The sequence below is a fragment of the Halichoeres trimaculatus genome, unplaced genomic scaffold, assembly GCF_033239565.1.
Source record: "Halichoeres trimaculatus isolate MK-OKI-2021-1 unplaced genomic scaffold, fHalTri1.1 fHalTri1_scaffold_2, whole genome shotgun sequence".
NCBI lineage: Eukaryota > Metazoa > Chordata > Actinopteri > Labriformes > Labridae > Halichoeres > Halichoeres trimaculatus.
Genome location: NW_027437180.1, coordinates 10644668 through 10657535, shown reverse-complemented (window position 1 = coordinate 10657535; position 12868 = coordinate 10644668). Strand labels below are relative to the sequence as shown.

Genomic DNA, 12868 nt, shown 5'->3' with positions numbered 1-12868 from the left:
TTTAACTTTGGGAACGATCCAGTATGAATGATCTGCTGCTGCTCGTGGCACCAAGAAACGATTTGTTCCAGCTATCTGCTTAGTCCCAACACTTAATCCCCAACACAAATTATTATGCTTATGATACTTAAGGTACTCATAAAATTCTCTTGTTTTGTGTCAGACCGTCGAGATCAGCCTGAGTTTCTACTCTCCCCTGTGCTGAGCTGGACTGTGCACGATCATTCTGGTATCTGTGAGCAAGTAATGATAAGCTGAGCTGGGAAGCTGCGTCAACAGGTTTATTTTGAAGTCCAGTATTCTCAGAGGACTAGTTTCACCTGGGGACCTTTGATACTTTGTTAGAATTGAGGGGAACATCTGTGTTTACTGAATGGGGTGGGTACTGAATTAGATCCATTTATAGGTAACCACCGAATTCTGTCTGTAGTACCTAGTACTGATTCACGCAAAATCTAACGGTACCATGTTTAGGTAGCTAAACACGTCCCTGTGACTGTGAGGGAGAGGGAGAGTAGGAAATTTTCCATGCTGGACATAAACACAGCATTACAAGGTTATATACCGAGACATAAATATGTTATCCTGAAATACATTGACATTTTATTATCAAACAAAGTAATATTTATTCCGACATACCCACACTCTAAAGTACCAAAAATTAGAACCGTTGAGTACCGATACCGATTGCCAGGTACCAGGCATCAGTACCATATCCACCCAAATGTGAAAGGTACCTATTCCTACCAAGCATTCACACGCAGGTGTTCTGATGAGATATCAAAAGAGCTCCAACCTAAGAAGTCTAAAAACATGGAGCCTAATAGGATCCAGAGTTTCTCTCTGTGCAACAGGTTGGCACTGTCTCAGATTAATAATCAAATCTAAATTATGGGGAAAAACATTAGTTTCTCTTTTTTATTAATCCTAAATGCATTATTAGACATAGCTGGTTACAGTTTTGTCCAACAGCTGTTCTGTATGTTCTGTGTGTTCTTTATGTATAACTAGTTCATTACCTTTGTAGAGCCAACACAATGTGCACGCTGTGATCATGTAACCAACAAGATACAAACTGGGTTGATATTTTTTTAGTAAACTTTAAAGTTGAAGTGAGATCACAGCGCTTCAGTTATTGTTGCTTCACATCAGTATCTGGGGTAATACTTGATAAGAGCTGAACATTTGCTTTGTAGCTTTTCAGTTTTAAGACAATTGAATCATATCCAGAAGTTTTCAATGCACATTGTTTGACTGAAGCTTGGATGTGGACGTTTTCTTCTTTTATCAGAATGTACGGCTGGCTGTGTGCTGACGCTAAAGCACAGTGGATCTGTGCAGCGTTATCAATCAGAAACATGAGAAACCCAGAGTTATTTACAGGCTTCACCTATCCTGAGTGAATGGACCACACCAAAAACTGACATCAGAGGATAATTTAAAAATGACTAGAGAACCCCACGTTCTACTAATCCCATGCTAAGAGGGTGTTTGACTTAATTTGTACTGATTAAACCCAGATGGAAATGTGATTTCAGGAGGCTGTATCTACAGATATGTGGCGGTCACTGAGAAGCTCATGTGTGACATTCGTTGCTGTTTGGAGTAGTGTCTGCGTGGGCAGTGCAAAGCAAGCAACAGCCATAAAACATGCATGACTTACATACATTTCCTCCCCTTTCAATTGGTCTTTGAAAAATAGATGAGAGTATGATACTTTTTTATACAGCTTACAGAGATTTTATACCTTCACTATAAAATAAAGTGCCAACATAGGAGCACTTTTTTTCTGAAGCAGATTAAGCTGACGCTTTCCAATTAGTTCATAGAGCTTATTATTTCTCTAGAACTGAAAAAAAGATCTGAAAAAAAAAATTCCATTGTGTGGTTAAGAAATTTTGGACATGTCCTACTTTTTGAGTTAATTCAGGAGAATAGTTTCAGTATAAAAAAAATCTGGAGGAATTGAAAGGATTTGAATTGGTTAACGGACATCTTTAAGTTGATCACTAGTCAATCACTTCCTGATCAGTCAGCTCTAACAGCTGATCCATCTGTTCACGTTTGCTGTTTAAGGTCCATTTTTGTTTGCTGTTTTTAAACCCAAGTGATGTGAAGTTTCAGAGATGTCCAACAACTGCAGCATCCAAACACTGAGTGATACCCCATATGGAGGTGTGCTGTTGTCCTGTCTCATCGCTCCCCCAATTTGTCTTTTTTTTGTCCACCAAGCTGTGATAATCAACCCATGGCTCTTCTATGACTAGATGTGGCTCTCTGAAGGCCTTCTGAAAGAAAAATCCCCCAAAAAATCTAAATCTAAAAAGGGAAAAAATGTCAGCAGAACTGATACATTGCAAGTTGCTTCTATCTAGCTTACTGCAATATTATCAACAAAAATTTCGCCCCTTAACTGACATAGCAAGACCTGAAGTGGTGAAAAAACAGCAGCAGAAGCACAAGTATGTAGAGGAATGTAGAGCATTTGAAGTGGAATAGGGACTTGAGTTTTTCTTTGTGTCAAGCAGTTCACATCAGTTCGGTCTGCTTTTTGTTAACATCATTACTAAATTCAAAAGGTCTAAATTGCAGCACCTTCAATAAACAAGACACCAGAAGTTCAAGTACCGACTTACTACAGGTTGGAAACTAAAGGCTGCGCACATTACAGGATGCTTCAAACCTTCACACATTAAGAGAGCTCTCACTTGATGATAACAAAAGACAGATCTCACAAGATTTCTGACTTCTAGTCTTCAAGTGTGTGGTGTGAACTCTGGAGCAAACCACACACTAACTCATTCTTCAGCAGAGAGTCAGCTCTTTCACGCTCAATATTCCAAATCTTGCGCAGTAAAACGTGACTTCAGTGTAAACAAACATGACCGACGGACGGGAAAAAGCAATGATGGTTGTTTTTGGCCTCTAACATTTTGAAAAGAGACACAAAAAAGGAAAAAACGATGATGTAAAAAGTTGTGGAGATGGCTGGGATAGATAAGTATTACAGATAGATTTCTTACTCCCTCTTTGGTCAGTCAGCTGAGTCAACTATTGTCTTGATAAGCTTTGCTCCGGTACACGTGATATTACACACTGTGCCTGCTCGGCTCCTCTCAGAGCGCCCCTCTCACTACAGGATTTATAGTTGCAAACATTAAACATGTTCATTATCTACAGTCTCTTAATCTGAGACCTTCAGAGCAGCTCTGATCAGACAAAATCAATCTCAACACACCCCACGCCACAGGAAAATCACACACAATGTCATTTACAGACATCTGGCAATCTCACCTTTGCTGGCTTTGAACATGGGGAGGAGGCCAGGACAAAAATCCTGTAGAGTGTGCCTGCCTACAGGGCTGCCAAGCTAGCAAACCCTAAACAAACTGCTAATAACAGTGACAGAGTGATAGAGTTATCAGACTTTGTGGTTGCACAAGGATTATAATATTTTTTTGAGTAGATTATTGCATCATGCTTTTTATTCTGTGTAAACTTACTACAAAACCTATCTCACATAAAGATTGTCTGGGATAGATGCTTAGGGGTATTTCATCTTGCTTGGATGTTTTTGCTCAGTGTGGCTCCCAAGCGGCAACCTCTGGTCTAAGAATGTAAGACAATGCTGAAGTGCGAAAATCTGCTGTTTCTTGAGTGTCCACGTGGGGCTGGCTCCGGAAATACTGAAAGTCACATACACACCAAGCCACATAAAAGCTGTTTTCTTTCAAAGCAGAAATTGACCTATTTACAGCCTGGTTCAAAAAACGTCTCCTGTCTGAGTCGCTAATTTTACTATCAGCACACACTGTACGGGGCGGGGGATTTTTTTTCTGATTCTGCAGTTTAGAGGATATTACGATCACAAGCTCGCCCAGTCAGAGGCACAAGTCAGGGTTACATGACCAACAGGCGCTGTACAGGAACCCCTTGCCACTACTAATATGGCCGCTATAGCTGATGTGCTTCCGTCAGGAAAAGGGGGACTGCTATTTAGAGTGTGGGGAATCACCCTTGTCCATTGGTTCTTGTAGTTTCTTTGTGTTTCCTGTTAAACCTTTTTTGTATTTAGCCGACTTGGACATCTAAGCAAGTTTTTATTGAAGTCTTTTATCTATTGAATCTTTACTGTGTGCACGTGGCCCCTCCATAGACTGTATAATAAATAGATGTGGTCACCCTGATGTGACCACCCTGTTTCTGGAATAGACTTTTGAGGCAAATCAGCAATAACGGCCATGCTGGAAGTGACGTGGCTTTGAGTACAGCTATAGGGCGCCCGTCATTCACGTGACCTGAGCTGTGCCTCTGATTGGGGAAGCTTGCGGTCTTACTATCCTATACAGTTTGAGCCAATATAGAAATTAGTGATTCAGACAGGAGACCTTTGTTGAACCAGGCTGTAAATAGGTTAATTTCTGCAGTAAAATTTTTTTTTTTTTTTTTTTTTTTTCTGGCTTGGTGTTTATGTGACTCCTGGTACTTCTAGAGCCAGCCTCAAGTGGACACTTGAGAAACAGCAGGTTGTAGCACTTCCATGTTGTCTCATATTCATAGACCAGAGGTTGCTGCTTTGTTGCTACTGTTTGCCGCCTCCCACACTGTATGCCATGTCTTTGAGGATTTGTCTGTTGATAGTCTAATGTCACCCAAGTTGAACCCACCTCTAATGAGTGGTTCAACCTGTAGACAGAGAGAGATGGGGGTCAAACCTCCAACATTCAGAATAGTGGGTGACCCACTTCACCTTTTGGCCATAGCAGTCCTTTAAATCCTATCAAGACTCAACTGTAATGCTGCATTACATGTGTACTTGGAAGTCGGAATTTCTGGGTTCTGAGTTGGAACGAGTTCTCAGTAGGGAATTCCAAGTTTAGGGGTAAACGGTAATGAAGCTCCTGTTAGATTCTAGGTTTTTTTTGACAATGATCATATAACATAGCATTATTTGATGTGTATATACAGAAATACTGCTGTTGAGGCAAGTTTTTCTGACTTGGCAGCTAGAACACTGAACTCAGAGGTGACATCACTCCAACTTCCAACTTCCCAGTTCTGAGTGCAAATGGAACACAGTATAACATCTCACTTTTAGTCATTTCTCGACTTACCTAACTCTTAACTAAGGTGTGATGTGAGGTTTTAAGAGGCTAAAGCTGCTAATCCTGAAAGGAAAATACCAAAAGATTCAATGAAACACATTCTCCTTTGGCACTGTACAGAATACTAATGAGCTGTTTGTCAGTTAAGCCCACTCAGTCACACTCTTTAATGTGTGTATAAATGCACAGTAATCAGACTAAGACAGTGTATATTTCATGGTTGAAGTCACTGCTGTGTTCTCTTTGTGAGCTCTCTCTGAGAGGCACATTAACAGATTTCCTCTTAATGTGACTTTATGTGAAGAGTAATTGCAGTAGTTTTTTTTTTTTTTTTTTTTTGATAAACCAATTAGCGATTCTGCAGCATGCTTCGCCTTCTTCCCATATTATACAGTCATTTGTCAGGAAATGTCAGAGTTTTAATAAACCTCCAAACAGCCCGTCACAACATGGCATGCACTGCTGGCATTTTGCTGGGTCGTAATGAGAATTGTGTCGGTAAAGGTTAACCCAATCAAAATTAACGGTGAGGCCAGCCATTGGGGGAATGTTATTTGGGGTCAAACTTTGGAGGGAGGTGCACCCGAGTCAATGCAGCAGCTGCTTCGTTCAGAAGTGTTTGGAATGGTCTAACTAAAACTGTTGGCACAGCTTGATCGCTCTGATAATTGACTTTGAGGCTTTCTTTCTTCCTTTCTTTCTTTACTGCAGCCTTACTGCTCATTGCATCTCCATCTCCACGTGTCTGCAAACCCCTACACATCTGGAAACATAGCCAGCAGGGACTCATCACCGGGGATCATTGTCGCATCAGGTGGGTGAGAGTGAGTCTCCGCTGAGTGGCATGTTGTTTACTCATTCTTCTTTCTTCGGCAGCTCTGACAGTTTCTCTTTATAAAAAAAAAGACACCCTGTTGATACAACCTCTCTGATCTTTTTGGGAATCTATTCATGGTTATTAATGAGTTAAGCAGGTGTTCTCAGCAGTTGTTATTCTTTGCAAACCTGCTGAATTTTAACACACTTTCATTTCTAACCGTCCTCTGAGTCATTTCTTTATTGGCCTTCGCAATCCAGACGGGTTTCTTCTTGTTTGTTTGTTTTTCTTCCCTCCAATGATAGGCATGGTAAATTTTGTTTTTCCTCATGTGGAGAGACAAAGACCACACCAGTCACTCACAGAGACAGAGCTAGGAGAAAATCTGCCTCTTTCGCTTAAATTAAAATCTTTGCACTTCACAGTTGGTGGAGTGTCGTTTGGCACCGCGGCTCTTTGGGATTCAGTTGCACAAGAGGAGAAAAGTACACGCTGTATTTTTCTTCTGTTTGTCCCTGTGTCACCTCACCTTTGAACAGAGGTGAATTACACAACAGAAGGCCAAAACACCAAGTATATATCCAACACAGCTCTCATGGTTCAGTCCTCAGAGCAGAATTGCTCTTACCAGCCTAGGAGAAAAAGCACTGGGTCTCATTGACTCGGTGGGGAGAAAACAAAGCAATGGAAGAATATGAGTTCAGCAGCCCCCGAGTGTATTCACACCTCAGTGATATTTACTCCCACATGAACCCGCACTGTCAATAACACATCGGCACATGCCTCAGGTGTCTGGAGAAGGCCAGGCTTACACTTGCTTTCGGTGGTTGATGGGAACAGTGAATGGATTTCTCTTGATGTCTGTTGTCATTTAACCTGACTGAAGTCAACAGAGGGGATTATCCAGCGTTGTCTTGTTTTGTGATTTAGTGAATTTACTGAGTAACAAATAACGGCCATTTGAAAACCACGACTACTCTTATCACCCTTCCTGTTTTCACAAGATTCCAGTCCCAGATTTTACTGCTAAATGATCAAACTCACCGACACAGATCCTCTAAAGACTTCATGAAATCTACTCCATCTATCATGTGTTCTTCTGGCCTGTTTTTTTAAGTTTGCTGATGCTACTGCTGCTGTGTCCCTGTATTTATATAAGCGGGTGTTTGAACACTTCAAATCTGGTTTTCATTCCTCAACCTTACCCTACTTCCTAGCCTAACTGAGTCCTCTGTTTGTGAAATTATACGATGTTGAATGTAAATTTGACTGGAAATTGAGATTACCAGCCCTCAGATCTCTCTTTCAGCCAGTAGAGTCGCCACCTGCTGGACTAATTAAAAGAATAAAGGATGAAGGCAGCTTACAACATTACAACATTATTTGCGAACGTTCACAAAGGGCATGAAAATTGATAACTGAAGCATTTAAGTCAATACTGAATTGAATCAATATCGAATCAAATCACGACCTAAAGAATTAATATCAAATCAAATTGTAAGGTCTTAGCAATATTAAGCCCTAGCATTGGACATATTGGGATAGGTCATAGGCACTCCTGTGTGTCGATGCGTCTATGCTGCTTTGCAGTACGCCTCTAAAGCTGTGTTCCCAACAACTGACTGGTGCGGTTTGTCCCGGTACGGCACGCATTTTGTGTCGTTTCCACTGACTTATCCTGAGACAGATCCCCAAATAACCGAGATGAGCCTTCCACCTTTTTGGGACCCTTTCTCACTGTACACTGCACACACTGCAGACCAATGATTGGTCGGTAGAATCATCACTTACCGTGCAACAGTGGCTGCATTTCCCCTGGTGGCACACAGACTTCTCTAAAACAAAGCTTGATTTTAAAGCTCAAAGCTACATGCCAATCACAGAAAGGACGAAATGCTGCATGTCTTCCATCTGTGCTCTTTGTTTACTGTGTCGCATTTTTCTTCTTCGTTGGATTTTTTAGCGGGGTAAACCTTGTCGCGCTGCTACGGCATCACGCTATTGTTTAACAGCTGCAGCTTTCGGCATCCAGCTTACACTCCGCCTACCACAAGAGAGCACAGTTTGCTGTGGAAACGCAAATGGGACCAGGCTTAACTGTACCAAACCAAGCCAAACCGTACTGAACCGAACCGGACTGCTTGATAGAATGAGACATGGGGGTGGTGTTTCCATCTGACATCATCAGATCGCCTTTTTCTGCTCCTGCTAAGTTTGCTGCTTGCCTTTTTAGCAGCTATTTTAGCGCATTGTTTAATACTGAAGTTGATACATTTTTGATGATTATGATACAGCAAGGAAAGCTAGAGAGGAGACGCCAGAGGAGATGAAATACATGGCTGATATCAGGTATTAGGGAACATGTTGTAAATACAGGAAGCACTGACTAACAGTTAATGTCCTTTCAATGCAAAGTTACAATTGGGAAGAGGTGCATGTCTGCTTTAGCCCTGTTTCCACCAAGAGGTCCAGTGTGGATCAGCACAGTTTGATATGGGTCAGATTAGTTAAGCCTGAACCTGTTTGTGTTTGATGCCACATAAGATACAAAATAGCATGACAGCATAGCAGCGCAACACAGTGTACCCCGCTAATAAATCCAACAAAGAAGCAAAATGGACCATGGAACATTGTCCTGTGACATTTTCCAAACAAAAATAAAGTTATTTTCAGGAAGTTGACTGGAGATTTAAACATGGCAGAATCATGTGTTCTTTATTAACCCTGTCGCACAGAGAATGATGATTATTTCAACTATCAATAGAACGCAGTGTTTCTGACTCCACCTTCTGGGGACCTGTTATTATATTATGTCTGGCACCCCGACAGAAGGGTACCAAAGTGGGATGGTATGGGTCAGTAATTTGGGGACCTGTCCTGGGGTTAGTCAATGGAAAAACCATGAAATGCGTGCCATACCAAGATCCACTTAACCACTTGGTGATAAATGGGGCTGAAGTCTCTGGAGGTACTGGAGATACAAAAACCTACGGTGTAGGCTACAGTGTAGATTCAACTCAGAAGAATTAACCAACTTTGGACACACCCTATTGTGTTTGTGTCAAATTTGGTGTTCTCTGTTGACAAGGTAAAACCTTCAGCCTCTTTGCTGTTTTTGTCTGGTACATATTGAGATGATTTACGGGGCTTAACAAATCTGTGAGACCAGCTGTCATGAATAACGAGAAAACCACCCTGCATCATGAAGTGTTTTCACTCTGACTCTGGTTTTTGGAGCTTTCTCTACACTTCACCATTTTGAACAGGGGTGGGAAGTTTTCAAATTTTAAAAACTTTAAGTTTTAACTTTAAAGTTTTTTTTTTTTTCTTTCAAAATTTAAGCCAGAAAACTGTAACAAACACTAACACATTTTTTTCTGTTCAGGAACAAAACTTTACAACTTTAATTTTTCACTCAGAAATAACGTGCTTTACTCTTTTCAGCTTTGTTTGTTAAACAGTATATTTTAAAATCCATTGATAGCATTGATAGCAATATATATATATATATATATATATATATATATATATATATATATATATATATATATATATATATATATATATATATATATATATATATAATAAAATAGCTGACACATCCTGGTGGATTAACCATCACAGAAACATACGAAGTGTTTGGAAGTTAGTACTGTTAATTTAGGCCAGAGCACCTTACAATGGGTGGTGTAAGCACTGTATATATGTAAACACACACACATACACATATTATTCCAGCAGTGAAATGCATTAATGAGGCAGTCAATCACAAAAGACTGTCACTACTCTGTGCCAACCACTGTTAAAGTTGTCACCAAGTATCAGCCCTGCCAGAAACCAAATGATATATGATGGCCTCACGTATCAATCGCCAGAAAGATTGAAATAAATAAATAAATAGATAAAACTGTCAATAACACAGCAATTCCCCTCTTCCATCTACAGAGTCATAATGCTGTCAATGCTTTCCATAAGTGCCAGAGGCCAGGTCAAGTCATGACTCCTGAAAATCCAGGGATAAGTCACTCCAGTCAAAGTACGTGTGCTATAGCACAGCTGGCAGTAATTTCACAGATCAAAATAAAGAGTAGAAATAGATAAACACACTAAAAACCAGGTTTATTTGTCTGGAATCTCTCTCATAAGCAGCTAAAACCTACTCACAAGAGTTTGAAAGTCTGTTAATGCAGATTGAAGGTAAGTTGCAACAGTATCCTCAGTTCCACTCCAGCTTTAAGGATGAGAAAGTTTGACAGCCTGTAACATTTGCAAAGGTGAAAAACGGAGGTAATTGTCTCCTAATGTGTGTCAGCCTTGTTATAGACTAAACTTCTGCAAATATCAGCTGAGATAAGCTCCACTTCCTGTGTGTTGGAAATTTTTCTAACCAACACTTCAGCTTTCAGCTCTGTAGCTTCCACAGTTCTCTTGTAGTCTCAATTTAGTTTCTAATTTAGCAACAGAGTGAATCCCTAATTCCATCACATCCTGACATCACCTCTGCTTACTGACTCTGAGAAAGTTAGAAGTTTTGGTTTAAGAAAAAAAAAAGTTTGACTTGAAAAACAATATGGCAACTGAGGTGAAGAGAGAAGAAGAGTATACAGTGAAATCAACAAAGCAGCTCTGCCAAATGCAGGATCTGGATGGACTTGGCAACCTTATATTCAATTTTAACAACTGTCAGAAATTTAAGCCAAAAGTACAGAGCTTGGTTGTAGGATTTGGTGTGAAAAAAAGTACTCCTCTTACATCAAAAAATGATGAATGGGTTGAAGTTAAAAAGCTGAAAGAGCATAAACAGAATAAGCTTCGGTCAGAGAGTCAAACATTTCTCCAGACGATAAAGAAACTTTTGAACAAACTTCACAGCTCAAATTTCCTTTTCTGTCGCTTTCTATAGTCCGCTCTAAATCTACTGAAATCTCCTTATGCTTACAATTCAAATGAGTCCAGCTCTGAAAAAGTGTCTTGGCTGTCAGCGAAGGTGGGATACTCCAGGGGACAAGAGTCAATGTCACTCCATTACAGAGTCGACTGGAAGAGATGTCACGCAGAGATATGAAATGAAAAGCAATACTTGGTCTTTTTTGGACTTTGAAATGAAAGTTTGGATGAAACTAATGCTCAATGACATTAGGATGGCCACCAGATATACTGCATTTGTCAGGCGTAGACGGTCAGGGAGGGAGATACAGGAGAAGCAATCAGACAGAGCTGTGTGTTTGGATTTTAGATGTAGTTTTGTGTGTTTGTTTAAGATAAAGAGCTGCAGGGTTGCTATTTCTGCACAGCAAGAAAGAACAGTCTAATTTTTCTTTTGTGGTGTTGTCTTAGGTACTTTAACAACTGTTAAGCCAAGCTATCAACTACGATAAACAGGGTTGTAGAACAACTTATTGTTCATTTAACTCTAAAGAAAACTCCAAAATGTGATATTTTTATTCAGTGTGATATCATTTCGCCTCTTTTTTTGGCAGTAAGTGTTTTTAAGTGCACAGAGGTTCACATTCCTCCACACACGGCTCATTGTGTCACGGCAAACATTTCAGGGTTCTACCTTTAATTTCTCAAAGATTTCAAACATAATTTGCTCTAATAAATGGGAGATCTAACCACCATGTCATTCAGATATCACTCCCCTACTTAGAGTGTCATGTGTCTGAGTTGTGGTGAGCAGCACCAAGACATTAAACATGAACAGGTGAGATCTGACAAAGTACAATTTGTAATTGCTCTCCCAAACAATGAATCGCCAAATACAGCAAGAAAGACAGAAATCTGCTGATCAGCAGTTGTGAAGTTTGAAAACAAAAATTCAAGATATTAAGAAATTAAAAATACAGAAAAACACAAGTTCTCCCTCTCTGCAGGTCACTTATCCTCAGTTTAATAATTATTCCTTTCCCAGCTTTTTACTGGACTAATTGACACCAAACACAGCTGAGTCCACAGGACAGCTGCCTCCATCCTCAAAGACTCCATCCACCCCCTCTGGTTTTGTTTGCCTGGCTTAAGGAAGTGAAAACAGGAGTTCAGCATCTATAAAATCTGCTTCAGCTGGAATCCTTTCCAATCAGCTTGTTTTATTTATTTCTTGTGACGATTGTATTGTGATGGTTTGCGTGCTGTGGGAACATAAGGCGTGACTGTCCATAGGAAAAAAAAAGTCTTAGAAATCTGGGAGCATTTTGCTGACCTCCTCAGGCCGGTGGCACAGAAGTATGGTATCCAGGACCTCTAGACTCAAGAAGCCTCTGTCTCCATTCCCACCAAGTGAACCAGTATGGATCAGTACAGTTTGGTACAGGTTGGATCAGTGAAGCCTGATCCTGTTTGTGTTTCCACAGCCAATTGTGTCCTTCTTGGTAGGCGATGTGTAAGTCAGATGCTGATAGCCACATCAGCTACGTAGCACAATAAATCCAACAAAGAAGAAAAACATGAAACAGTAAACAAACAATGGAAGACATCCAGCCTTGTTGTGTTCTTTGTGACCACCATGTGACTCTTTGTTAAAAAGCACATGGTTATGTGTCATTTACTACCACTGTCACACAGGAAGTGATGATACTTTTGTCCAACCAACAGACAGTGCAGTGTGTCTAGCTCCACCTTCTGGGGTTGGATTAGCATATCTGGAACCCCAACAGAAGGGTTACCCAAAAGTGGGACTGCCTCGCAAATTGCCTGATGATTTGATTTGATTTAATTAGTTGACTATTTTTTAATATTTCATTGTTGGAATTCTTTGTGGACAGCAAGTCAAAAATGTCACTGTGCAGTAAAACATGTTTCTTTCCTTTGCTAAAAAAAAAAAAAACACTTTGAATCATGAAATTTACATCAAATTCCACTGGAGGTTACATTAGACACGGAAAACAAGACTTCCCATTCAGTTCTCCTTCTCAGCGCTTTGCTGTTGGCACACATTTAAAGATAGATG

At 40.2% G+C, this 12868-nt stretch overlaps 1 protein-coding gene across 6 annotated transcripts in view; it reads left to right on the top strand.

The window, feature by feature from the left end:
* sorcs1 (sortilin-related VPS10 domain containing receptor 1) overlaps positions 1 to 12868 on the top strand; it is a 344624-nt gene that overhangs the window by 271972 nt on the left and 59784 nt on the right. For all 6 annotated transcript variants that reach the window (XR_012599518.1, XM_074686239.1, XM_074686234.1 and 3 more), the window contains exon 11: positions 5817 to 5919. Coding sequence is in view for 5 of the 6 variants with exons in the window: in XM_074686239.1 (XP_074542340.1) it covers positions 5817 to 5919 (103 nt within the window). In the remaining variant the exon portion in view is untranslated. The remainder of the gene's footprint in view (positions 1 to 5816; positions 5920 to 12868) is intronic.